Here is a 27,665-nt window from a genome sequence, read left to right as displayed (position 1 = left end):
AAAAAAGTGTCTAGGGGGCCAGAACGATGGAAATGCTAACTGTTAGCGAATAGAGTGGTATCCTGCACTGCTTAAAGTGATCTCTTGTCCCTCGCCGAACCCTGTAGTGCAGATCTTGACGACAAGGTTTTTCTTTCTCGGATATCAAGTGCATCTTACTCTTCTCTCGTTGTTATTGTTGACTGAAGTAAGTTGATATTAAGAGCAATTTCTTCTCGATCGGAAATGATGTGTACGCTTGGACTGTCCGGTTCTCCTTATTTACTAACGTTCTCATCCTGTCTTTGTTTTATTAGTAGCAATTTCTTGATACCTGAAGAGGCTTCACAGTGCGCTTGGAGTGTGATGTTTTGTGACAGACTTCCATCGTATCAGCCCTTAATATCGTGTATTCCTCGTTAGCTTTTCACACTAATCCGCGGAGTAAGGTCCGAAATTTGGTATCTAGTATCGTTGGATAGGGGAGTGAGTAGTAATCATACACTGACAGGGGGCGAGAAGTCTACGACTGACGGTGGTAGCTTAAGCATTGATGTGTCTTTACCTTGGATTCGTTACTACGGGAAATCGAGCGGATACCTTCATCTCTCAGTGCTCGGATGCCCATCATCCCTGGACTACCAAACAGCTCTAATTTGAAGTCACACAGAGGGGACCTTGTAGTACTCGGCATCGTGTTAGAGGCGCGCTTCTAGCACGCGAAACGAGTGTCCTCTCCGAAGCATGTCGTAGCATTGCCATAGCCATCTTGGAGACGCGCAACTCCGAAGGGGGTAGACTAGCGTCCGTCGCACGGTGTCAAGATGGGTATACGCAGTGCTACGGAGCGGAGTGAACTACGCATACGCTAACTGAACAGTCAGCCTCAGGTGGACAATGACGACAACAACGCTACAACGCCTGTTGAGCGGTCGCTTGCGCGCTGATCTCCCGAATGCCGCGTCCCGCCTTCTCCTGAACGGTTCGTTGAGTGAGTCCAAGGTCTTCGGGTCGGCCATTCGGTGCCGCTTTGGGAGTTGCGTTCGTGTAGTCTTCTCGCCCGCGATGCTCGTTCCACCGGAGCGTCCATGTTGTGAGCGGAGTGCGTACGTAGAGCGAACACGATGACGAGGGCGATCCTGCAGGCGATCTGCTGTGTATCATCGACACGTCCATTCGGAGGAAACCTACAATGCTGGGTAGTAGTAGCACTGCAGACAGCGTAGTGACATGTTACCGTCGCACAATAACCGTTCGAAGCAAAATCTCCGAAGTCATGTCGTTCGTGCGCGCGTAGGCATCAAAAGGGTGATCTAAGTTCTCGCGCGATCTGCCTCCGATGAAACAGCCAGTTCGGAATAGACTCTGACGAACGCCAAAGACCCTGATCGCCATGATGATAGTGAGTCACTGGCGGTGACTCAGTGGCAAGCCTCGTCGACGCCGCTTTTGTTCAAGGCGCACGACAGAACATGATCTACGCCGCAGATCAAACACCCATCTACCAAGCCACCCACACGGCGATGCTCCTGCAGTTCGATCCCGAATCGTCCAACTGCATAGCGCTGCCCACCTCGGTACGACTACGGAAGCCGACCAAGTATTGGTACAACGACAGATGCTCGCCGCAACGGGTGCATTCGGCTTGAAGCGGGTGCGTGAACGTGAAGTGGAAACGTGGGACGGCAGATCTGCGTTGACGCAATTACCCAGCGAAGAAGGTCGCACACGGGTATTGTCGTGCGGGCTGCATCTGGGGAAGCGTAGTCGGGCATTGTGATGAGAGAAATAGCAAGGGGCGCAGGTGCGCTGGCAAGGTTTCTGTGCCGCATGCAGTTTGCAGGCTGTACACGTTGTGTGCGGGCCGTGAAGCATGTCATTTGCCGAAGGTACTGTCACTTCACTCGACCTGTTCACTGCTCTACGCCACAAGAATAAAGCGTCGGCTTCATTCCCGAGCGTGAATCAAGTACCTCTGGACAGGGTGCCAAGAGCGTTTATGTGAGACTTGTCCCAACAGATGGCAGTAATTGCTCATTCCCAAGGGCAGGGTAATGGCACGCGTGCTAGAGTGCAGCATGGCTAGAGGTAATACGATCACTGCCCAAAATAGAGCCTTGGGCGATCCTTTGCTTGATTGGATGGAGTGCGACAGACAGCCCTATCCCGGTCGCTCGGTTGGATGCAGCAGGTGTTAAGCCCCACTGGTTCCATATTGGAGAAGCGATGGTGTGATTACCGGATGCGGATGGACTGCTGGAAATTATCCTGGAGGGGTGTCGAGTCGGTACCTGATCGACCTATCGACTGGGGATGTGGAAGAATTCAGAAAGACCGGCGGCTGAGCGGAGCGGACAGTAGCGAGGGGGAGGAAATGTCACTGATGAGATGAGCATGTGTAATGCACTTGGCGATATATGTATCAGGGCCTTGCCGTGATGGAGAACAAAGAAATGATTGGCATTTTACGGGAATGTGGTGGTCGGCGACGAAACGCGACGGACAGTGCTAGCCGAAGCATGGCTGGGAGGATAGCGGCAGAATCGAGGGTCTAGATAGACACGGCATTGAGGCAGTTTCTGCGCAACGGTCGGAGAATACTTTGTAGGATGTGACTCCGGTGGTGGGCGTGGGAGCTGTGGCAACGGAGAGTGTATGTTTCAGAGTTGCGGCTCTGGTGAGTGGGCTCTTTGTGAGAGATGAGTCAAGAAGGAAGGAGCGACAGGCCGTGGTGAGGAAGGCGCCTTTGGAGCCAGGAGAGGCCAGGATTGGGAGGACATGTGACAGGCAAGGAGGGCTCAATCCCAGGACCGGGCGAACGTTGCCGGCCACGTGTGAGAGATGCCGACGCCAGACCCTGGTTGTGGGTGAATGACTAAGGGCAGCCCCGACACGGCGAGGGGGCGAGATTGTGAGAAACAAACATCGGCTAGCGCTATTGGAGAGTTGGCCTTGCTGAAACGCGAGGCCATGAACGATGTTCCTGGCCAATTAATCCTTTTCCGGTCCGTGTCGATGGCAGCTACTTTGAGCGTGGTCAAACCGCTGATGCGCCGGCGTGAAACAAGTCGAAGGCTCGTCTAGGGCCGGTCGGCAGGCATGCGCTGGCGGGGGTGCGATTGGCTGGGGGCGCCATGCAGCGCGTTACAGGCCCATTGCCAATATTTGGTGTTGGCCAGTCGTGAACACTGAAGTTACGGGCAGCTGGGACGGCGCGGTGGAGTAGTCAGCCTCGACAACTGCGCATGATAGTGTGAACGAGGTGGATAGTGTGAATGGACAACAATATCGTCACGGAAACGACGGTCGCAGGTTAGCAGCGCAGATTTTAACAGTGGGCGCCATGGATGGCAGGCCGCGGATGCGAAACAGTGGGTTGGATAGTGGCGTGTGTCTGGTGCAGCGAGCTCCCGCAGACGACGCGACCATCTGCTCGCCCTAGGCGTCCCCAACTGCTGCAGCGCATGGAGGGCCTGGCATCGAGGCTCGCGATAGGGCGGCCCACGCCAACCGCCCCCCGGCTGGCGTCTGGAGGCACGTCGTCTACTGCATGCCAGCCGCTGTACCCAAGGCTCCCTGTGCAAACACACGTCTGTGCGGGCCATTTTTATCCCCTCCACACCCGCGCCCCAAAAGAGCGCGCTGTGCTGTTGCTTCTCTCCGCCGACTGCGCGCGCTGCTCCTACGTCGAATTATTTCTGCCTCTCCGCCCCAGTGCATAACGCGCGCCCGCCCATCCCCCCGGCTGCGCCCGCTTAGTGTTGCACCAGCCTCTAACCCGCCCAGGCTGCCCGCAGCCCTCGACGCTTCGTGTAGCGGACTTCCTACAAGACCCTGCCACCTCACCCTCCTACAATCTATCTGCCCCTCCCACCGCAACCCACGGACGCCCACACGCGACCATGACCACCGTTGTCGCCAATCCCCCGGCCCCTGCCCAGCATGCGGCACCGGCGCCCGCTGACGGCGTCGGCTCCTCGAGGACATATGCTCCCATCGCGCCCTCGACTCTCTCTCCCCACCAAGTGACGCCCAAGTCTCGCTCTCAACTGCCACCTCAGGATGCTTCACCTACCTCCTCCAGTCCAGGTGCACACCACAGAGCCGAGACCAAGCCCTCACCTTTTTCGTACGTCGTTTAGTCTTTCCTCAAGATCTTCTTCCTCGTCATGCCGTCCTCCTTCGGCCTCCTCTCCCACCTCCACCTCCATGTCCCCTCCCCACAGAGACATCATGTCCCTCATGTCTAACCGTCCCTCCTCTCGCAGGTCTCGCGGCCCAGCCCCCAAGATCGTCGTCAAGAAGGAGCCCACGTCGCCAGACATGCCTGCCACCACCCGGCACCGCCCCCAGCGCCTCAACCTAGCCAACCACAACATCGTGCACTCCTCCGGTGCCCTCACGGCTCGGCCCTCGGGCCAGGGCAGCGCCAACCTGCACGACGTCGGCATGGCCTGCCTCTCGCCCGGCTTCCACACCCAGGACCCCGGCATGCGCGAGCAGCTGCAAAGGAGCTTGGATGTAAGAGAGCGTCAAAGGCAGATCATCGAAGCGCGCCAGAAGGGCGGCAAGGGCGGCCCACCCCAGATGGAAGACACAAGGAACACCGAGATTGGCGCCTTTGGACGAACAATCAAGACTCCTTCCACCTCCCGCCGGAAGGGGCCACCACCGGGTCTCTCCATCGCGCCTCCCTCGCATGAGACTTTCTCGAGCGACCGTGTAATCCAGTCGGCGCCGATAAACCAAACCTTCACGGGTCTTCGCGGCAACGCTCCTCCCTCGCGACAGCTGGCCAATGGCCCATCTAACCTGTCGCAATCATCACACATCCACCACGTCCCCGCACAGCAGACCAGCAACCGGTTACCGCCCATCTCAGACGTCTTTCCGGAGCCCCTCGGAACAGCGCGCAACCCCTACCACCATGGCAGCCCCGGACACTCATCGCATTCCAACGTGCAGCCCCCAATGCCCTCACCGAGCTTTCCGCCCCCACAGTTCACACAGCCGCCCCCAACCTCAAGGCCCCGCGAGTACAAGTCCGCAGAGGAGGCTGTTCAACAACTATCTGGGGGCCGTGAAGATCTCCTGCCCCGTCTAGTCCACTACGGCGGCCACCAGCCCCCAACACCCCCGTCGCCAATGCCCAAGAACGGACAATCAGCCTACCCATCGCGGCCTGATCTGCACCGCAGTGGCAGCTCACGGAGACGCGGCCGCGACGAATACGAACAAGACAACGGTACCCCGCCGCTGGGTCGCCAACAACCTCGTCTCGGCCCCTTCGGAGCCGGACGGGACTCACCAGAAACTCAACTCAAGAAGAAGGAAGAATTCATTGGACTGTGCGCAAGAGCTTGGGATCTATTTCACTCATGATGATACCCGGCCTCGGCTTTGATCTCGATAATTACTATTTCAGCGACAAACTTGCAACTTATTCTCATCTTTACGGCGCAACATCACTCTCGCTTTACCACTATTATCCTTCAGCCATGCAGGTTCGCTTTCAATACTGCAACTTATTACCCCTTCGTATTCGCACTGTTTCATTTCAATACGTCTTTGTAAAAAGCGCCAGCGGTCTAATTTTGGACCCGCAGGGTTATACCCAGACACACGCACGCACCGCCATTTCCATATGTTGTTTCCTTTTACCATCTTCTCAAACCTTGAGTTTGAGTCTATTCTGGAGATTATGTTCATATGAGTTCAAGGATGATGGGCATTTTCGGCAAAGCAACTGTTTTGCTATGCGTGGCTGAGGCCGTCTTGAAACACACCATGTCTCATGACCATTCTCACTTTTCTTACTTTCCTTTTTTTCTCTCTCTTTCTACTTCGCCACTGAAACCGAGACTCCTTTTTGAGGCGGTGGATCTTTTTTTTGGTTCTTGTTTTGGCATATCCCGAATGTGGAGGAAATACCTTTTTCGATTTGTTGAGAATTGTGTGTTAATTCTGTTAAGCACGCGCAAATGTCTAGTGGATCGGCGACGGAGAGAGGCAGGACAACAGTTGAATCGGAGTAGCGCTCACGCACAGTGACGCACTTTACCCTAGCTGCCACAATAAGAATGTTCAATTTTTGCAACAGATTTTTCAACTATGATGGTTTCGGTGTCGTGACTTACGTGGTTTGCATGCGTTGATTGGTGACACGCGACAATACCTTAGTTCCAACTAACTAGACTGCGGAAATTCTATTGGACGACAACACATCGTATTTTCTAGTCTTGCAAGTCGGTGTGCTTCATACATGTACCTCAGACAACGAATGCGCAGAAAAGACACCGAGACAGTCTAGCCCCCCGGTACCTAGGTATACCAAGACCACCGGATTCAACCTCACACCGCACACGTGAGACTACACGTATGTATGCAATGCCAATCATGCCCCGCCCCCTGTTCTCCACACCACACACGCACGCGACAATAGCAATGACGTGCGCTATCTCGAAATAAAGTGATTGCGATATTCACCATACCCACGACTTCTCCTGTCCATCATGTTTATCATTTCGTCATCCCAAACCCCCTCCTCCGCGGACCTGCACATTGTTGATCTCTTGTATCAACATGCCTGCACGAGTGCAAAATCGTAGATCTCAACATTGTCCTTTGCTCTCGGTCGAAACTCTACGGACAAGAAATGCGCGCTCTCCGCTCCTGCTCGTTGCGATCTTCCCAAGATCACCACCAGGATGCCACCGCAGTCTTCATCCATCAATTTATCCCAGTACACCACTAGCTCCGTCACTTTTCCGCATCCCATCACGATATACCAAGGTAAGTACCCACTCAATCACTCGCTACAGCCTGTCGCCTTACCCTAGCTAGTTTCGAAACAAACGTCGTTAGTACGTGAGTCAGTTTCCATTGATCAATTTGACGCAGGGACCCTCATGGGTCTGTCCTTTCTGCTAGTGCCGTGTGTGTGCCAGCAGGTCAGGGATAATCATGAAACAGCCGCGTCTTAGCTTCGGAGGTGGGCGTAAAGCGGAACGGGCTCTATGCTAAGGAGATGGATGGGTGATTATGAAGGTATTGCATGGAGTGGGATGGGAGATGAGAAAGGGTGATGGGAGGGTGAGTGGGTGACGTGCTATGGGAGATGGAGACGGAAGGTGGGAGATATAGTTGAATTGGAGATACGCGTGTGTGCGGTTAGTTGGCTAGAGGAGAAACAACAGCCGTAACAGACCACCACGGTAGTAAACGTCTATCCCGCCATCTAGCGCGTGATGCGCGATGGAAAACGTCACCGTCACGTATGTTGGCTGGGTGAAAAGGCGCATGTCAAGGTTCGAGCGCCACGATGGAGGGATACGTCGTATTGTCAAATCTACATTAGGCCTCGTGACCACGATGCTCAATTTCTGACCAGGACCATGCGGCTCATAAGACATACCAGGATACTCCCATGTTCGCATCTCTTCTCGAATCTCGCTGACAGCACGTATCCAACAGCGTCGTTCCCAGTTCCATACCTCGGACACGGTCGGTGCTAACATGTCAGATCTGACGATTACATATGCGCACCTGGACATGCATGGGCATTGCGCGCCTGGTGCCTCTTCTCTCTTCTCACCGCCCTGCGCAAATCAATTATTGTTCGATAGCTTTCTTCGCCAAAGTTACGTGTTGAGAAATCTTTTGAGTTGAACAAGCTGTGCAGGGACTTCTGTGCGCGCGACGCGTCTTGATGGTCTTGTTGATGGGCTATTGAATTTTGAATCGGCAGCAGGGTTCGGCGCCCGATGTAGGTCCTTTGGCACGCGGAAGTTTCCTGGGGTGGGCGTGCGTTTTTCGGTTTCTCGCTTGGTCGGTTGATTTGCCGGAGGCACGGGCGCGGCGAGATGTGGATGGGAGTGGAAGCGGATGAACGCGCTTCTGGAAGGAGGTTGATAACTTTAGGTGCTGTTGTGATGGGCTTGCAGTATGATCGCAACGTCCGGATGACTGTAACGTTTCGCGCGTTCGATCATCTGCTCATTGATCTCGGCCCCAACGTCGACCAGAAATCGAACCATTGATACCAGCGATGCATCGGCAGCCGCCCACAAGGCATGTTCATTGATGATGGCTCCACGTTCGACCAGGTATCGGCACAGTGCCTCGTTCTCCGTAAGCACGGCGTGCGCCATCAGCCTGTCTTCTGTCCACCTCCAGTGCTCCTTGCGACCACTCGATGGGAGCCGCGGTGTGACACGCGTACCGTTCTCTACCAGCATGCGCACTATATCCAGACGCCCTCGTTTTACAGCTACTTCCAAAGTATCGTTGTCAAGGACCCTGGCATCTGCACCACGATTCAGAAGCAGGCGAAGGATTTTCTCGTTGCCACCTTTGATGGCTTGTTCAAGCGGACTGTCAGAACCAGTGTAGGAGGCTTCAGCTCCTCGTCTCTTGACATGCGCCTTCTGTTTAAGTGAAGCCCCTTGCTCGAGAAGCCGTTCTGCCACATCGACTCTTTGCGGGCTCTTTCGTGCGACGAGGCACAAGATTGTGTCGTGTCCAGGGTATACGGCTTCGATACCATGGTTTTTCATCGGACGAGAGGCTATCAGGCCAAAGAGCTGAGTGACGAAATCGGCCGATGGACTTTTGAAGACTCCGGACAGCAGTGCATACTCATTCAAACTGTAAGTGCGATATGACCCTTTTTCGGGCAAGTCCCAACGCGGCTCCATGATGAACCTTACTACGTCCAAATGGCCCCCTCTCAATGCAGCATCAAGGGCTTCATGTCGATGATGTATTGACTGTTGTTGGAAACTCGGATGCAGGAAAACCCGTTCGAGTAACGCCGTGTTCCCGTTCTTAGCGGCAAGAGAGGCAAGGTCCTGTTTACAGTCTATTGTAAATCGTCCATTTTCACGCGTCCCACACGGATTGGACCAGGGATTGAGAGAATGCGATATGATCTCGTCCAAGGCGGGGTCATTGAGCAGAGAATTTACTCCCTCTGGACACTCGTTGAGTATGGCCATCTCCAGAAGGCATGCTTGATCGTACATCCGACACTGAATTGGGTCTTTAGAACGTGCTCTCGACAATATGCGCACTGGATTGCAACAGAAGGCATAGATGTATTGTCGCAAGATCTTGTGCAGTGTTTTCTCGTTAGTTTCCTGGGGATGGCTAATCCGGCGGAGACGCTCGGCGGCGCGATATATGCGTTTGCATATCTCAACATGGGCCCATTTCTTCCCTATGATCTTGTTGGTGAGGAATGTCTGCCAAAAGGCGACAAACTCGGGCGAGTGGGAGAAGCCAAAGCGATATCCATGTACGTCGTCCAGTAGCTCGGATTCTTGGAGCGCATCCTTCACTTGTTGAGAGAACTCCTCTGCCGAAGAATTAGCAGGCGGCACTACAGCTGCGCGTTAATTGCTGTTGCATACTGTTCACCAGCCTCAATCGTAACCCTCGCTTGAGACCTCGGACGTCGACGGCGTGTATCAGAACTGTGCGCAATATCTCTGCTGGTAGTGCAAGGAGGTTTGCCATAATGATAATGCGAGTGGCGGGGTGGTGGGGGAAGCTGGACAGGCAGGCGGGATGTTCATCAGGGAATTACGCAGTTGTACTTGCCTTAATGCATTACGCTAGACCAGTTTCACTCCAGGCATCAGGCAACAGGCAACGCCACCTGCAGCCACAGATCAGAAGAGGTACGACACGGGCGAATGGGATACACTGACGCGCAATGTTCTTGATAGCTATCGTGATGCATTCGAGCGCATTTGACATTGCGAAGGTGTTTGACTTGGATCGTCTCTCACGACTACGGTACACTGCATGCGTATGCGCAAGCTCGTCGCTGCATCGCCTCATACCCGGAAAATCCTGAACAGATCTGTAGCTTACATTGAGATGAAAACATGCAAAGTAGTAGAACCAAGGCCAATGTAGGCTCCAGGATGATCGAACTCATCCCTCGTTTAGTATGGTAGCCTCCGGCATCTCCGCCTTCCAGTCCCTCACCGCCCTCGCGATCGATACCTCCGCACCTCGACTGCTCTTCATCCGTTCGCAGGAGTAGAAATAGCGGGGCCAGACATGGCCGTTCTTGTCCGCCGTGGCAGCTTTTGTCAGTGATTCCATGGGAGAGAACGCGAGGAGCCTGATATTCGATTCCCGATCGCCCATGTATCGTACGATGCTGTCTGCTCGGGCTTGGAACGCGTAGCGCTGCTCTCCGCTCTCAAGTGATCGGCGAAAGAAGCGCATGAACTCTCCTTGGCGGTGGTAGGCTTTGCGATAATTCGGCAGGTTTGTCAAGCGTAGTAGCCGTAGCGCTTTCATGCTTGCAATGGCGCCCAAAGCCTTCTCGAATTCTGTCGATTCTGAAAGTACAGATGTTTTCGGGCCGAGGAAGTCACCTTCTGGAGTATCTGGATCGATCTCGTATAGGTTGAGGCATAGTTGCTCTAGATTCGGACATGCGATGGCGACCTTGCCCAGCTCTTCCGCGCTCATGCATTCGGTGGCATCTTGTCGGTGGACACCTCCGTTGACGACGAGTAGGTCCGTGAGTGTCTCCCCGTGGTTGATGATGCCATCAATGTCGATCTTGTCGCAGTTGTCGCACTGGTAATGTAGCTGGCTCAGTCCGTGGAAAGAGAGTAGAAACAACTCTAGCTGGGAGCGAATGTCATTTGACGCGTCCTCATTCATCAGGAGAAGTCGCAGCTTCCTCAGAGAGGTCTCTCGCTTCTGGAATTCAAAGCACATAGCTTCCAGCAGCTCAGCAACGCGTCCGGTATCAACAAGGACGAGCTCGGTGAGGGCAAAAATGTCTATCCGCTGGAACATGGTGCTAAAAGTCGCAGGGAGCATAAGAGCACTGATATAAAGGCTGCTTAGTTGAAGGCTGACCATGTCCGACTGCGTTGTGTCTGATCCATCTTGTGAGACTGCAGATGTTGTATCGACCTCGAAATGACCTTCTTGCAAGCTGATTGACGTCGACGTGACAGTTTCGCTCCGCATCATATGAATGTGCGTCAGCTTTGGACATCGCACCCATAGCTCCTGGAAGTCTCGTGGGGTCGGAGTGTTTACAGAGACGTCCATACGGGTGAGTCCTGATAAGGATGAACCGGTCCACGCCGATTGTAATATCCCCGACATCTGAAGACCAGGGATGTCAAACTGTTCGAGTCTCGGGTGTATCTGCAGTAGGAGCTCGAGCGTACTGAAAGGCACCCCACTTCTGCTCTTGAAGCCCGTTAGTTGGCCGCGAGGGATAGCGGCCAGCAATTGTGGCAGTTGGTCTGCTTCCTTGAACGCGTTCGGTCGGTCCAGAAGGTTGATCCTGCGGACATGCTTGACGATGTTCGAGGAGGGGGATGCTAAACCGCGCACATTTCGTGAGCCCGGGCCAGTCTTGACGAGTAGGTCCGTGGTAAAAGTCTCCCACATAATGGGCATCGCGACGACGGCCCAATCCCTGTTTATGAGCGAGACCGCTTGCCGATCCTTGAGGACCAGATAGCGCACGACTGCGCATTTCAGCTCCGCGGGCAGTCGGCCAATGTGATCCGTCGCCATGTCTGGTACAAGCCTGAACAGGTCTGCAGACTACACTAGGATTAAACAAGTAAAGCTGAATCTCTGGCGTCAATGTAGGCTTCAGGGTGGGTGGACCGCGAGGTGTCCGCGATATTTTGGGCTATCGAAAGTATGCAGTCGTGAGAAACGGAGAGTGCGGTTGAACGACCAAGCGCAATGCCAAGGCTCGGTAGTGCGATATCACCGTGAGAGCGGTGCAGGTGATTTTCACTATCCCAATGCGAAAAGGCTTGACGCACACGAGCGCGCTCCAAGTGGAAGCATCGTAGCATGAGAGTAGCCGCCTAACCATAGTCTGATAGATTTCTATCCCATGTAGTTTTGCAAAAAGAAAGGGCTGCTGTATGGAACTGTGTCATGACCGCGAGCTCAGAGTGAAAGAGGATGGGCGGAAAAAACGGCAAAAAGAAAGTTGACTGAAAGCTCTCCAACTGGGAATTGAACCCAGGTCTCCCGCGTAATTGTCAAAGAGCCAGAAGGCCGAGATGACAAGCGGAAATACTGACCACTATACTATTGAAGATTGTTGTTTTGATGAAAGAGTGAGCATTTTATCCAAATATATCGCCGTCATGCGACGCGAACGAGGTAGCAGGCCTTTAAATCCATAGCGCAGTTGGAGGGTGATGGCCGGCGAGAGACTGCAATGAGAATTTTTGGACTGTGGGGTCGAGATTGTGGCGGAACAGATTACTGGTGGGGCTATCCAACTCTTCCTGGAATCGCAGGAGCGACTGCTCACATCCAATGCAACGATATGTCGATTCGAGTGCTTACTTATCTGAGAAGGCTGCGCAGCAAATTGTCGATACCTAGACAGTATCTTGAAAGATGATGATGCTACACCCTGATCTTACCCTGGACATTACATGCTTCAAAGGGAACGCATTAGACTACGCGATCTATCGCGGACCCAGGTTCCATTCTTAGTTCTCGTCGCACATGTCGTGGATCCGGCTACTGGGTGCATGATTGTGGGCATAATGGGTACGATGATTACGCGCGAACGTCTGCAGACTTATTCAGCATGAGCTTAGAAGGTCTGGAGATTCCCAGATCATGGACTGATCGTACCTTGTGATACCTACTCAGGGTCTATATATCAGAAAGTGTTTGCTTTAACTTACTGTGAGGAGACCAGAAGAATTGAAGTACTTGTAAGCAGCGCTCACGAAGAACCTTTGGTGGGAGAAGTGAGGTGGCGAGATGACGATCTTCCCGTCTTATGTAATCTGGCACTTAGCATCCTGGGCTGCTCGCGCGCCCAGCGATCTCTCACATCTAGCCACACCCTTACTCAACCTTCCAAGGTACTTCACACCTACACGCAGCCTACACGCGCATTCCTGCGAACCGTGGTGTACACGCTTTGTGGACAACATGCACCAATCTCTACGCGCAACACAACCACGTAGATCCTTATCGCGCATCACGATACCTGGGCATCATCTCAACACCAGTCGTCTTAGCCCTGGAATGGACTGAAGACACACGGGGCCTTAATGAAGGCATGCATCGTACAAGAAGGTCGGAGAAGTCTTGTAGCAACATAGCTTGCGGGTGGTGTATCATTGCAACTTGCATTGGTGAAGGTTAATGTCGCATCGCAGTAACAACCTCGGAAGCCTCGGCCCCTCTACTCGTCCTTCGCAGTCCGATGACCCCCAACCACGTATATCACTTGCGCCTCACGATCCGCAATACATACCAGGAGAAATAGAGAAGCAAGTATAAGGCTTCCAGAGTATGGTCTGGTGCTGCGTCGATGGTTTGCCCGATGCTTCAGACATGCAATGCGCTCGGTCACGAAACGTGGACATCGTGCTGAGAACACATGCAAGGATGTCAAGGGGACAAACACGGCCCAGAACGTGTTAGACACATCTCATCCGGCCTGCGGTCCTCGTGACTATACGTTTCAAGGTTTGTCCGCTTGCTGAGTTGGCGCCAAACCTCCCATGACCTGTATAAAGCGGTTGCAGTTACCTCGCCATAGTAGCCTATTCCAACGTCTCTCAGTCAACGTACAACTTCCGCTAGAATTTTCAGATGGCGAAGAGCAAAGGGAAAAGAGGCAAAAGAGCGAATCTCAAAGCTCGAGCTCGCGCGACAAGCCCGGTTATGATATTGGAGTTCTTCGAACTTCCGCCAGAACTTCGCAACATGGTCTATGACGAGCTCTGGAAGATGAACAACCGCATCGCAGCCTATCATACACAGACTCAGACTGGTGTCCTTGCTTACTACGATGGAACGGTCTTGGATGAAAGCGACTTGACAACTCGGGACGCTTGGTACGCAGCCAGATACGAACAACCTCCGTGGCGTCCAGGTCAACACGCCTGTTTACCTATCTGGCTGTTGACGAGTAAAATATTCCTAGACGAAGCTTTTGATGTATTCCGGAAACAGGCGCATTGGAACCTCTGGCCAATAGACTATGACGACATTGACCACCATCAACTAGATCCACCAGACACGATGATTATGAGCCCCAAATTTGCCAACTCCATATCATTCGCTCGCCTACCATTCCAACGTCCAGTTCATACGTTCTCCATCATTCACCGAGACGATGGTATAATACATGTTACATTCGCATTCGATGAGAAAGAGTGGCTTCGATTGCTCGTTAACCACGTAGGAAATGCCCCGCAAACCCACTCGCTCAAAGTCGCTCTTGCAATCCCCGATATCGACTTCAGACGCGACGAGATGCAGTACCGCGGGGTGGAATTTCGTGTCAAAGTGCATTTCCCCTACAGTCAATTCATCCGGATGTGCACGGACCTACAAACGCTCGAAATTGAGCTTTTCCATCTTGATGACTTTGCTGGCGAGATACTGGATATTGAACTTCTCGACCAAGTTCGTGCGCAAGTCAAAGCGCTCCTGGGAAATGATTTTACCGAGGTTGTGACGCAGACGCCGACTACGGTACACGGAGGATACTTTCACGGCCGACAGCTATTTGACCACTTCCTGGTTTACAGCAAGACTTGAATGAGGAGCATGCTGATAGGCTTTTGAACGAAGCAAGGTATCGCAATTCTATCAACAGTTTCATTACATCTGGAATGCGCACGTTTTTTCTGCAGTTTAGACCCGTACTATCGATGGAAGATTGTGAAGTGAGCGCCTGGTGCCAGCGCGTCCAGTGTTGCCACAGCTCCTAATCGATCTTTCCTTTCACCATTCGAGATCAAAACCGGGCAGCATCCATAAATCTTGACACTGGTCACAAAGTACAGCAGTTAGAGACAACGGTATTGATAACTTCACTGCTGGAATCTCGAAGTATGGTCTTCAACGCCGCGTAGTGTCCTGGCCAAGGTCTTCGACAAAGGGCGCTCGAAGCGCCCTCCTGTAGAACGGATTTCGTTGTCTGCCAAGACCCGGTACTTTCACCGGAGCAAGAAGTCAATGCGTTCAACAGCAGACCTGTGCACGACCGTTGCCCGGTGAAAACGGACCTGCAAATGTAGAAGTAGCGTTGCTCGTTCCCCTCCCTGACTTCTCTACCGCCAGAGCACTGATCTTCTCTACTCACATAACTGGGCTACTTTCAACCATACATTTCCTTGCGAACCGCGCAACCGACAAGCGTATCAAGCTCCTACAATGACGGCGCCTGCCATGCTCGATCATACCAAGGTCTTGCCGACTGAGCTTAGACATATGATTTGCGAACTTGTAAGCAGTTATACACTCTTCCTATCTTTGTGCGATGTGACGTGCAATTGCTAATGGAACTATAGCTCCCGGTCGATGATCAAGTACATGCTCGTCTGGTCAACAAAGCATGGAGTTCTGTAGCTGGCACAGTACTTTGGAACACCTTCACGACCAATCTCGATGAAGGCAGCACAATCGATGCGCTACTTCGTTCAGATGATATTTTGGACATGATCAAGGAGCTGGATATTGACGGATGCAATTACGGGGAAGAACATTTCCCCACCACTACGGAAATCTCAAGTCGTTTTGTACAGCTTCTGTGCGCGCTACCGCAAAACAGCCTTCGAGCGTTTACGACCACGCTAAACTTTGACGAACGTACGGTTGGTCTTATACTCAAGACTCAATCTCAGCTGTCGAAACTTTCGTTTCCCTCAACGACCCTGCACGACAAGCTACTTACAGGAAATCTAGATAAGCTGGAAGATTTGACACTTCTACCACAAGAAGCAGATCGCCATGCCGATGCCAAATGTTTAGCTTTCACTCCCGTTCTCCGAAGACTCGCAATCAAACCCAAGGCTCAAGATGCACACAACGGAAGACCCTACTCCTGGAGTATGCCAAAACTGGAAGTGCTCTTGGATCTACGCAATATCGAGATTCACTCTGCGTTCATCGAAGAGCAAGAAGATTGCTTCGGCGGTTTGACCAACCTGAGTAGCCTACAAAGTCTGCTTCTGAGTAATTGTTCGGATATGCCGCGCACCGTACAGTGCCTCGCCGATGAGTTTCTCAAATGCGATAAGCCCGCCCTCAACTCAGTCAACTTCCGACAACTGAACGGTCTGGAAGGAGACAAGCCATTTGACACCGAAATCGAATACTTTCTTGAAGCCGTTCCGACACTCGAGACTCTCTGCATCACCACAATCAAGGCCATGCGCCCGTCTATTGGTAGCATCTGCCGCCACGGAGAATCTCTGCGCTACCTGCACATTGATCACTTCCCCAATCTTTACGAGTACAGAGGTCTCTATACGGGAAATGTCGAACGGTATACGCCTCAAGAGCTTGAGAGGCTCGTGGCAAGTTGTCCGCGCATTGAAGCGCTCAGTCTTAATCTTGTTGATTGGGACCTTGGAGACTATACTGCATATGACACTTTCAATGTGCACGATACCGGACGAGGTTTACAGGAGGATGTGAAAGTTTCCGATCTCTTAGTAAGTGTTTCGCGATGACGCCAACGTTGGTCGTGAATGTCACACTAACTTCATCATAGCTACCTCTCACCCAACTACGCAACCTCCGCAATCTCCGTATTACCTATCCTTTGTTTCAAGCACAAAATGAGGAGCAGGAGGAGACATATGACTACATCATCCACAGACATCAACTCCGCTATCAACAAGTAGCCAATGTCATCATGGAGTTTTTTGCAGACCACGAATCGCCCATCGAGCTTCTTGCCTTTGGTCCGGGCTACTGGCCAGAAGATACATACTCGTCGGCGGGCTGGATGGACATGAATGGGCATTCATTTCCCGACTTCTCCTACCGTCGCGGAATAGTGACAGTAGCAATGCGCGGAGGAAAGCAGGTTTCGCGCGCTGTTGCCGTTCCCATGCTAGAACAAGGCCAACATGAGGCTATGCTTTTCTGGAAGTAAGCGGCTGGAGACAAGGTGGCCAGAGGATATTCACGGTCTGTTATGGTGGCGAAGCCACGAGATGGAAGTTAATCCATCCTTTGGCCTGGGGTGCTTGATACCTGTCAGGAAACATGCGTGTCTTTGTCGCGCAGCTGGTGTTCGGGAGATTATGGGCGCATCATGTCTGCTTCTAGAGTGTAGCGGATACCGCGTGATGCCGTATAGCTAGGAGAATAGCACCAAAACACTTCAATACCACAACTTCCATGTCCAGTCCCCCCAGAGTCAACTCCTACGTAATGCGCGAAGTGTCGTGATGAGTTTTGGGCGCACAGCTCGCAATGACATCACGCGTCATGCTTTTCCAGATGTGGATAGCGTGGCGCACGGGTGCTTGCTGAAGGCAATCTCCGAGCCCCCGAGACGCCTGTTCTTCCACCATCACCTCGCACCATACAGTCTCCGCCAGCTCTCATCAGATCGCGCAGATCTATGGACGCGTCTTAGCTCATCTATATGGCGTCTCTTAGTCTACCACCGTCGCGTGATCCTTTTATCTTGCGACGCGTCTCGTTCAGCCGTCCGTACCTGTTGACCTGACATACCTCGAACGCTACCAGGAGATGGGCCGTGGTGTTTCCAACAGCTATGCATGGGGCTCATTGAGGAATGATCTGACCAGATATTGGTCGCTTGATCTAGTGCTGGCAAGCACTTCCATCATGATGTCTTTCGAACGCGCTTTACCTTGGGCCCGACTGGAACTACCTAGGTACATGAAGCAGTGACTGCATCGCCTTCACTAACTTCGGTATGCAATCTACAACTGATTATTCAGGTCTTCAGTGAATGGAAACTTACTCACGTTGCTCACGCCGCAGCCTTTGGTGGCTGACTTCAATTTCACTCATTCCACGCTCCTGCTGGTGCAGGGACCAACGCGCGCATCTATCGAATAAGAACCTTACCTGCTCCCGCTCTACTACTCATCGACTGATCAACTGACCACACGACTTTACCCTGGACTGCACCATAACCAGCGAATTCATCAACCAAAATGCCGCAAGCATCGGGCGAACTCGACATGGCCCCAGTACCTAGTGTGCAAGGTTACATTGGAAAGATACCACAGGAGCTGCGGCTCCAGGTGTGCGAGCTGGTAAACCATCAGCAAGATCTAATACTGTCATGATGCTAATGCAGACGCAGTTGCCAGGCCAAGCGCTCAAGAACCTTGGACTGGCCAACAAACGATGGCGAAAGTCTAGTTCGACTGTGCTCTGGAAGACTTTCAGCTCCCATCTCCAGGAACGAGGTCGCGATTTCGACGCGCTACTGTTATCTCCACCTAATGGATTTCTCGATAACGTCAAGAATCTTAAGATTACGTCTTTTGATGTCTCCGAGAAGGTGCTGCAGCTGATCGCTGTCCTGGCCCAAAACACATTACGCACCGTGGAGCTACCGACTGGGAACCCCAGGATCTTGGGCCTTTTGATTCGCTCTCAAAATCTGATTGAAGAGCTTACATATCAGCACCCTGGACTGCAGCATAGCCGTCCGGACTCTCGCTTCCTTGTAGGCAACTTGAATAAGCTTCGAAAGTTGACCATGACACCCGCCAAAGATGACGACTTTAATGCATGGCTTCTCAATACACCAGCTTTGGAGACCCTTAATATTGCACACTACAACGGGTTCAAGCCATCCAATCCCGAATTACGAGACTTGGCTTCTCTTAAAAGGTGGAAATGTCCTAGTACTTTCATACCTCTGAGGCTTCGACACCTTCGCCTGTCGTACCTCAACCTATTCGACGGCCCTTACCATCTGGGGAAGATCACTGATCTCCAGTCTCTTACAGATCTTGAGATAAGCTACTGTATCAATGTCTCGTCCTTTTTAGAGCATTTGAGCATCGAATACTCCGCACTGGACAGCTTCGCTTTGAAGTCGCTGTGTTTTACACAATCTTTCGAAGAACCAGATTTATTTAAGTTCTTAAATCAGTTTATCGGATGCTTTTCAGGCCTGGAGAGGCTCTTTGTCGCGACCCGAAATCCTCAGCATGTCAATGTGGAGAAGATGTGTCGACACGGGCAAACTCTACGACTTCTCCACTTGGATCCGTTGTATCGTCCAAGTCGCCTTCCGCTATCCGAAGCCAGGAACCACTGCTACACGGCTACCGAGCTCGAGACACTTCTAGTTGGATGTCCAAAGATACAGGAGCTCGGTGTTCATGTCGCTGCTATCGATATCCGCTCTATGACATGTGGTGTACCATATCTGTTTCCTCAGGAACAAAACTTTGCAAAGGCTTTGGACGTAATAGCCCGCTTTCCTTTGCTTCGCAGCTTGCGCCTTACGCATTTGCTAGCAACGTGGTCGAATGTTGAATTCGGCAATCCAGTTGAACGTGCGGTACAATACTCCCAGTTGGCAACCGAGGTCCTACAATACCTAGCAGCGCGAAGTTCGCCGATCGAGATTTATGCTAACAGCCCTACCGTGACTCCGGGATATCTCGACATGGCGAAGGACTTCCAGGGTCATCAGTGGCCTCATTACTACTACGTGCGCGGACTGATGACCTTACCATCCCGTGGCCGCACCCATACGGAGATCGTGGCGGTACCAGTCAAGGGGGAGAATATGGCAGGCTACCTTCCGAAACAAACAATCTTGCTTAGGAATGAACCAACGGATGAAGTAATATGGTAGTAGCTGGTCGCGCGACGATCATATTTTCGCAGTACTGTGCGCTATTGCATACATCTACGAATAAGATATGCCGGGTTTGCCAGACCAATACCTGCAGCGGAAAGAAGTGCGTGCCTTGGACACCACTAGCCACCGAATTTTGGGACGTAAATGATGGGATGAAGAACTAGAAATGAGAGAGAACGAGAAACGAATGGATAGCAGACGTGAATGAGCACGTGTTCAACGTTCAGTAGCTAAATACATGTTCTTCTCCATATCGCTTTGCACCCCAAGATCAGTATCAATCCGACAGTCACAGCACCAAGAGCAGCTTCATATAAGAACCCAGACAGCCTCGTACCCGCCAGGCGGTATGAATACACCTCTCAAGGGCCCCTGGAGAACAGGACTAGCGAGTACATAAGTATTTAGATATCCAATTTCGCAAGCGGGACATTAGATTCATGGAACCAGCTTGGAAACATGTGACGGCCATCAAAGGAAAGCTTTTGTTATTGTGAAACCTTGCGATATGAGAGGCGAGCGAGAACATGTCCGAGTTGTCCAGGAATTTTCGATGCGCACCGATACATTCCTCAAGAAGCCTTTTTAGTCTTGTAAACTAGCTGGTGAGTTTGACGGAGGAAGAGAACATCGGCGATAGTGAGAGGCATTTTTAAGCGACTGGAGTTTCATAGTCATAACAAAGGGTGAGATTGTTGTGATAACCATTGGTCTTGATGTGTGGTGTTTTGCGCTTCGCGGGAAGACAGGCAGGCGAAGACATCGGTGATGGTCGCAGATGTTTTGGAGCAAGCTTCATCACATTCTCAAATAGCTATTTTGGAGTGATTTGGACAGAAAGGTCGAGTGTGTGAAGTAAAGGACTTGAAGCGACAGGTGGGCGGTTTTTATGTCTATACGTAGCGTTGCAGTATGACATGATTGTGGGACCAATTTGGGCAGCCATGTAGAGTACAAATAGCGGCTTTCCGGTGCTTGCGTACATTTTAGAAGCGGGAAGAGAAATGCAGACATCATAAGCCCAGTCTTTTCTTTTGTTGCGCACTCATCCAAGACGACGTCGCATTTTTTGGTGTGGCAGACCTTGCGGCTGAGGGTAGGAAGTAGAAGCTGTGAGGCGAATTTTGAAAGATGATTGCGTTCAGCTGTGGTGTAGTTGTGTAACAAGTTTCTGTAAAAGACCAGGAAAGACCATGGAGAGCCTCTGCCCAGGTTTAAGATGGATACTGTGAGCAGGAACGGGAGAAGAGGACATAGGTAGTTAGGACTTGGATTTTGGTGTACACCCATTTCTTTTCCCGTTTACTTTTCTAATAACGCGGAGCAGAGGATAGAGGATAGGAAGTAAGAACGAAGCTCGCGAAAGGGGTGTATTTATGCCCAGCGGCAGCACCATGGCACGGCGAGATACTCTGCCTCTCAGGCCATGAATTTGGACCTCTGCGCTTTTGATGCGTATCAAGCAAGTCTGCAGGACGAAAGATCGTGCCGACCATGATGCTTTTCAGTAATAGCTTTGGACATGAAAGAGAACGACAGGCGAGAACATGAGATTTTCGTCTTTATACTTTGGCGCACACTCATCATAAGGGCGGAATTGCTTTTTGGTATATCTCGAATAGTGCTCGGTGGAGAATGAGAGGCAGGAATCCTCCGAAAGAAAGAGGTGTTTATATGCAAGTGCCGTGTCGTGACGTGCGAAGAAGAGCGCGGGATCTCGCTAGCCATGAAGAATTTGGCGAACATTTTGAATTCGGAAGGCGAGGCAGACCAGAACATGACAGCTGCACTTGACCCTTTTGATTGCACACTCATAACCTTTTATGAATCTGAATTTGGTCTTTTGTAGGCAAATAAGTTGCAGAAGGAAGAGAAGATCATCCAGACAGATGCTATCAAATTCTTATACTTCCAAGAGACGAAAGTAAAGTAGCAAGAGTGGAAGAGCCGGTGCTACTCATGACGTCGCAGACCGGTATATTTCCGATCGGCCCAGCAGGCGGAAGGACAGGCGCGACCATGTACTGGAAGTTTCGGATTTTTGGACTCGCACTCATCACGGTTAGAGCGTGTTAGTTTTGGTTTCGCAAACTGGTGGCTTGAGGATAGTAGATGAGAGCTTCGGAAGGGAAGAATAGAGTAGCTTTTCTGCAGCGGCCAAGCTGAATGATACGCTAGGCAGAGTGGAGAGATCGTGCTCAACATAACAATACGGCACTGGAGTTTTGAAGCCGAGAAGAGGGAGGCAGCCGGAGAACATTGGTATGGTGTTGATAGATTTCGGGCCTACACTCATGACTGAACTGTTGTTTGATTTGGGTACTGCGTACTCGCGGGTTGGAGATAAAAGGAAGAAGTTTCGCAAAGGACGGAGTTGTTGTATTTATGCTGCAGTGGACTAGGAGCAAGCGGTCAATGCGGCTTTAGGAGTTGAGATGGTGTCGGGCATATAGAGCGAAAAAGTGGAATTTTGAAACCGCGGGATGAGAAGCGGAGAACACAGCATCAAATTGCTGAGGTCTTTTTTTCTCGAAGCCGCACACATGGGACCTAAATATTGACTTTTTGGTATTGCACACCAGGAGAAAGTTGATAGAAGAAGAGGAGGAATGCGGCGAAAGAGTGGTATTTATACATAACAGTCGTGTATAAGAGCAAAGTCATATCAGGTAATAACATGTGTTTGCTGGTGGACGAGATGTAAGAAGAGCGAAGAAGAGACCGACATAAGTCGTTCACGCTTTGCTTCTGATTTTGATCAGATAGTTGAAGTTGCGCAAGCCTTCTCGCACAGATCATGCGCACTCCTTAAGTGTATTTCTCGCACACACAACATGATATCGAAGTCCTTAGATTTTATAAACCGCGAACAGGAAGTCCAACACTCATGAAGTGCTATCAAAGAAGATCTCACAAACATGAAATTTCCCTTGGTGAGTTTCAGTAAATAGAATACCGAGAACGTTGCTTAGGAAGTTGAAGGCCGGAACCGCACATAGTACTATGGTAAGGTCTTTTAAGACCGCACCAGCCCTCTTACTGATCCTTGTACTATACTGAAGAATTTTTTGAATATCCGGTAAAGCCAGACTTTTCGGCACACACATGAAAAGGTTGACTTGAGGGTTTGGAAAGAAGGGCAGCGACAGTCCTCTTCCAGACACATCGAGCTTTGTTAGGTGTGTTTTTGATGGATAGAAGAAGGGAAGCTAGCCAGCGAGCCATGTGAACGTTGGACAGTCTTTTCAAGCTCTCCACATAAAAACTCTCTCGAGTTGTTTTGGTCTCTTGGAAGGATAGTGTAGAGATAATGCAATGAAAGCAGACACACCACGATGCGGTTTTATACAGTCCAGAACACCGCTAATGCCCGTTTGAGTGGCGAAGGAGCGGAAGAAGGACATTTCGACTCTACTCTTCCTATTTTCTGCAGAAGGCACAGCAGCGAACCGACAGACATGCGGCGGATTATTCAACGTTTTGGAGTCTCCAGACATCACGGTGTTATTACTCATTTTTGGTCCACCATTAAAAGGTAGTCGGTTTCGTTGTAGAGGGCGCAGAAGCGGACAGACAGACATCATAACGCGCGCTGGATTTTTCAGGTCTCCAGACATCAGAACTCAGCTATTTGGTTTTTAATCCAACATGTAATAGTACTAGGGAAGTTTTTGTAAAAGGCGGAGAGGCGAACCAAGAATCATGCATTCTGGTGTAACGAATTTTTGGGAAAGTTCAGACATGCGAAGTTCATCTGGGCGCTTTTGGTATCGCAGAGCAGGAAGATGCAGAAAGCTATCTCAGTCCACAAGACTGCTTTTATAGCCATTGCGACGCGGGGAGCAGCGCGCTCATCAATACAGCCTGTAAATTTTTGTTTTTGCAGTCTGCCACAACCCTCTCAAGCTCTCACATGGAATGCAACCTGCCATCTTTCGAAGCAGATCATAGTGAGGAATGGAAAGTTATTTTGGATTTTCCAGGAGACCGACAGAAGAACATGGAAGTTGGCCTCAAGACTTTTGAAACACGCCATACAACCGTTCCACAGAGTTTTTGGTAAAATGGAAGAAGAAAAGATAGTGTAATGATCGGCCGAAGAAGCAAGTCCAGAGACCTTTATATAGCCATCGAGCTAGGGCAACTAGTCAGCACACCTGCGTCTGCATGACCTCGGGAGCTGCGGCAACTAGACGTTTGCCCCCCTAGAAACTGTGGGTCGGCCGTAGCCTCCACTCATACCCGTCTATCAATCGGGTCCGCGGGTAGATCACCACTATCGTTCACCTTGTGGCAAAATTGGACAAGACATCATGCGAAGTTATGAATGTGTAGTATATAGTACAACACCACACCCATCTTCGCCAAGTGGCCCATTCATCTACGAGATCGGTAAACCTCTTCCCATGGTATTCCAACCAGAACCCAGAGATTTCTCTCACTGTACGCCCGTGCCGAAAAAAAAAACAGATCCCGTCAAGCACCCATTATTTCATGAGGTAATACAGTAGTGGTAACCATACCCCATCGATGCCATGCCCTTTGCCTAAGCAGATATTTCCCAAGAGGATAAAAATGAGCAGTAGAAGCAAGCAACAATGACAACAACAACCGAATTAAGACTCCAAGCTCTTTTTGGGGGTAAAGTGTGTGAAAGCGATACGTTGATTTTCGTGGCCGTTCAATGATGGAAGAACGTGACGGTAATCGTAGTGATATGTAACAATGAAAGGCAAAAGTAATAAGTATGGTATATGGACAGTAGAATGCAGGTATGCCGCCGACCCTGGCAGTCAAGTATGGATGTGTAGAACGGAATGTGTGGCGAGTGACGGGTATCGTTCACGGATTACGAGGCCTATGTGGGCGGTATCTCTGGAGGGCGGGTTGCTCTATAGGACGGTGTCCTCGATGCTGACACCGCCATTGGCGTTGGCGGCGCTGTACTTGCCATTCGCAAGCGCGCTATGTACGGGTTCGTCGACGGTGGAGTTGTTCGTGCTTGGGTGGGAGCTGCTCTGCGGCGACTGCGCAGTGCTGCTGAGAGCGGGTGTGGGCATAGTCGGAGAGTCGATGCGATCGTAGCGGAACATCTTCTTCTCGACCTGGGCATCTGTTAGTCGACTGTCTTGAAGAAAATCTAGGTCACGCGACAACTTACCGAGACACATTGCTTGCCGGGAATGACCTTCTTGGCCTTCTCAAGCTCAGGCTTGAGTGCTTGGACGAACTTCTCGTAATCATCGCGGTTGAGCGTGTCCAGCATCTTCTGGATAACATAGTTGCCGTAGCCGTCCCTGAGAAGGTTCATGACGTTTGACTCGCCGCGCTCGTTTTTGGCAAGGATGACCGCTACAAGCTCACGACGTTGCGCATCGTCGCTGCACTTGAGGCACTGCTCAACGACGTTGCTGGCGAACTTGTGCTTCGAGAACAGGAGGAACTGCGCCTTGATCAAAGCCACGATCTTAGCCCTGTCTTCAGGCAAGCCGTGCTCGATGACATGCTGGGTGACGTAGTTGCCGTATTGGTCGGTGATGAGTTTGGGTCCCTCTGCGTGTAGCTCGTTCAGGATGAATCTCCGTTGTGGCTCCGGTACCTTCTCAAGTAGTCGCTGAACGACACGGCATCCGTACGAGTTGACCGAGAGTACGCCGACGTTGCCTCTGAAAGCCTCGACCACGTTCTGGATGTACTGCATTGGTACCCGGTCGATGACCTTCTGGATGACGTGGTTGCCGTTCTGGTCCTTGACCGTCTTGAGAACGTCCTTCTCGAGTTCCTTGACCATCTCGGCTTGCTGCTCGGTAAGTGCGTGCTCAAGCGCCTGGTGTGGTTAGTATCTATACTCAAATCTTGGGAAAGAGGAACCTACCTTTTGAACGACTCGGCAAGCGTACATCTGGTTGGCAAGCGCAAGTACGTGACCCTTCATCTTTGCAACAAGAATCTTCTTTTGAACCTGATCTCCATGCTCAAAGAACTTCTGGATGACGTAGTTGCCGAAAACGTCCTGCATGAGCTGCAGCGCGTTCTCCTCAAGCTCTCTGAAGACGCTCTCCTTGACTTCGCTGTTGGCTGATTCGAGCTTCTGCTGGATGAAGCGGGAGCCATGTTGATCTCCGGCAAACTCCACCACATGGCCTTTGATGTCGGTAAGCTCCCATCGCTTGCTCTGCTTTTGCTCTCTCTTGAAGTTGGACAGTTCAATGCTCATTGCCCCGAGACCATCACCGACCTGTTGCTCCCGAGGACCCCTGGGTGGCTGCTGTTGGACAGGCTGCATGGGCTGCATCGAAGGCACGTTCATGTGCTGTGGTATAGCGGAAAGGGGCAGGCCGTTGGGGAGACCATACTGGTACTGATACGGGTTTTGCAACTGGGCTGCGGGAAAGAGGTGCTGATACTGTTGCTGGTGAAGTTGGCTCGGAGAGATGAAGTTACGCCGTTCCTGTTGCGCCATCTGGAATCCAGCGAGTTTGTTCTGGAGCTGCGTGACGCTGTTGGGATGCGCCAACATCTGCTCGCTGGTATACGGGTTGAGACGGTCGTACACAGGTGGTGTGCTCATCTGAGAGTAGAACGGACTCTGACGAACGCCAGCACCGTTCGGCACACTCCGACTGTTGTCAAGCTGAGAGGAACGTAGCTGCGAGTTGAGCTGGTGGTTGGGATAACCATCTGGGGTGTATGTGCCTGCATTGCTGAAGTTGCCGTCATCTGCTCTGGAGAGCGCACCGTTCATGTCTTGCCCGGGTGTTGCTGCTGGCGTGAATGCGTTGATACTAAACGACCTATTCGGTCCCATGCGCGCGTCTTGCTCTTGCTCGTGGCTCAGCCTTCCGAACGTGCCAAACGACTCGCTTTGTATCGACCCGCTTCGTTCTTGGAAGGCGCGGCCACTGGCCATGGAAAAAGACGATGCTTGACGGGGAAGCTGAGAGAGCCTAGAAAAGGCATCTGCTGCCTGGCCGAAGGGTGCGGGTTCAGCACCATGCCGGGACGGAGGCAGACTTCCGTTTTGTGAACCAGCTCCACTGGAGGACGCAAAGTACTCTGAATTCGCTACGCTCCGGCGGTCCTCGCTTGGGGAGTGGACTGAGCCGGTGTCTGGCCACGATGTAACGCCGGTATCAGGGCGCTGGGATGTGGCATCTGTCTGGCCGAATCCAAAATTGGTGAAACCGGTGTTGAGTGAGTCGATCTGGTGCGATGTGAAGGTGGAGGTGGTGGGGTCAAGGAATGGCTTCACGGGTCTCGCGTGTGAGCCTTGGCCTGCCAGCGAGCCCCTCGCAGAGGGGAAGAAGGAAGAGGGCGAGTTGTCGCTGTACTGCTGGACGGGCGCTTGAGCGATAGATCGCTTCCGGGCTGGCGATACGCCGGAGCTCCTGGCGTGCGGTATGCTGCCGGATCGATGTTCACCCCAAGCAGGTCGGGCTGTGGGTCTCCATTCGGTCTCTGAGTTGGCGAGCAGGGAACCTGAGCCGGTCTTGCCTTCGACCAAGTCTGCGGAGGCACCGTTCTCTGGGCGCGGGTCAGCGTTGCACTTGTCATAATTCAATAGTGGCATACCTCGGGGACGCGAGTTGTCTCTGCCAGCGGAGCCAAGCCCAAACGAGCCGATGGAGTTGTTCCAGATAGTCTTTCCCCACGGGGATGCGTGCGAGCGCTCGGCGTCTGTGCCGTTGAGCGAGATGCCGTTGGAGTAGTCGCGCGGTCGAGTCTGGAGCAAGTGTCAGTACGCCATGCTGCATGCATAGGGAAGTGGCTACCCACATTGCCGGACATGACTGCCATGTTACGACTGGAGTCACCGGGCGTGCTGTTCATTTACAGGCGAGAGTGACGTTATTAGGCAGCGGAGAATATAGTGCAGTCCGGTGGAGGATGCGCGGGGTGGCTTATGCGTGCGCGAGTGCGAGGGTCGGACTAGGCTCAGGCGTCAGCGCAAACAGGGCAGGTGCGGGGGCAGAGAATACGGACGCTCTTTCCAGCCGGTATAGTGAGGGACTATGAATATATTGTGCGGCGGCGTGGTGCA

General features: G+C 51.9%; 5 protein-coding genes and 1 non-coding gene across 6 annotated transcripts; 3 read left to right on the top strand and 3 right to left on the bottom strand.

The window, feature by feature from the left end:
* Positions 1-3,881: 3,881 nt before the first annotated feature.
* J4E93_010301 (uncharacterized protein) lies at positions 3,882-5,361 on the top strand (the record flags this gene model as incomplete). The annotated part of the gene is made up of 2 exons (XM_049348185.1): positions 3,882-4,108; positions 4,248-5,361. 2 exons carry the CDS (start codon positions 3,882-3,884, stop codon positions 5,359-5,361), a joined length of 1,341 nt encoding a protein of 446 aa, XP_049194719.1.
* Positions 5,362-9,918: 4,557 nt separating this feature from the next.
* Positions 9,919-11,541, bottom strand: J4E93_010300 (uncharacterized protein; the record flags this gene model as incomplete). The annotated part of the gene is made up of 1 exon (XM_049348184.1): positions 9,919-11,541. The coding sequence occupies one exon, from the start codon at positions 11,539-11,541 to the stop codon at positions 9,919-9,921; it is 1,623 nt and encodes a 540-aa protein (XP_049194718.1).
* A 444-nt stretch (positions 11,542-11,985) lies between these two features.
* On the bottom strand, positions 11,986-12,085 carry J4E93_010299. Its single transcript has one exon. It is a non-coding gene; the product is annotated as a tRNA-Asp (tRNA).
* Positions 12,086-15,240: 3,155 nt separating this feature from the next.
* On the top strand, positions 15,241-16,912 carry J4E93_010298 (uncharacterized protein; the record flags this gene model as incomplete). The annotated part of the gene is made up of 3 exons (XM_049348183.1): positions 15,241-15,255; positions 15,321-16,466; positions 16,526-16,912. 3 exons carry the CDS (start codon positions 15,241-15,243, stop codon positions 16,910-16,912), a joined length of 1,548 nt encoding a protein of 515 aa, XP_049194717.1.
* Positions 16,913-17,951: 1,039 nt separating this feature from the next.
* Positions 17,952-19,618, top strand: J4E93_010297 (uncharacterized protein; the record flags this gene model as incomplete). The annotated part of the gene is made up of 2 exons (XM_049348182.1): positions 17,952-18,041; positions 18,104-19,618. The coding sequence occupies 2 exons, from the start codon at positions 17,952-17,954 to the stop codon at positions 19,616-19,618; spliced, it is 1,605 nt and encodes a 534-aa protein (XP_049194716.1).
* A 4,898-nt stretch (positions 19,619-24,516) lies between these two features.
* On the bottom strand, positions 24,517-27,412 carry J4E93_010296 (uncharacterized protein; the record flags this gene model as incomplete). The annotated part of the gene is made up of 4 exons (XM_049348181.1): positions 24,517-24,729; positions 24,786-25,451; positions 25,500-27,347; positions 27,401-27,412. 4 exons carry the CDS (start codon positions 27,410-27,412, stop codon positions 24,517-24,519), a joined length of 2,739 nt encoding a protein of 912 aa, XP_049194715.1.
* Between the last annotated feature and the right edge of the window lie 253 nt (positions 27,413-27,665).

Source organism: Alternaria ventricosa (genome assembly GCF_023758065.1).
Source record: "Alternaria ventricosa strain BMP 2768 chromosome Unknown scaffold_28, whole genome shotgun sequence".
NCBI classification, from domain to species: domain Eukaryota; kingdom Fungi; phylum Ascomycota; class Dothideomycetes; order Pleosporales; family Pleosporaceae; genus Alternaria; species Alternaria ventricosa.
Note: the sequence above shows the minus strand (reverse complement) of the source record. Positions and strands in the feature narration are given on the sequence as shown.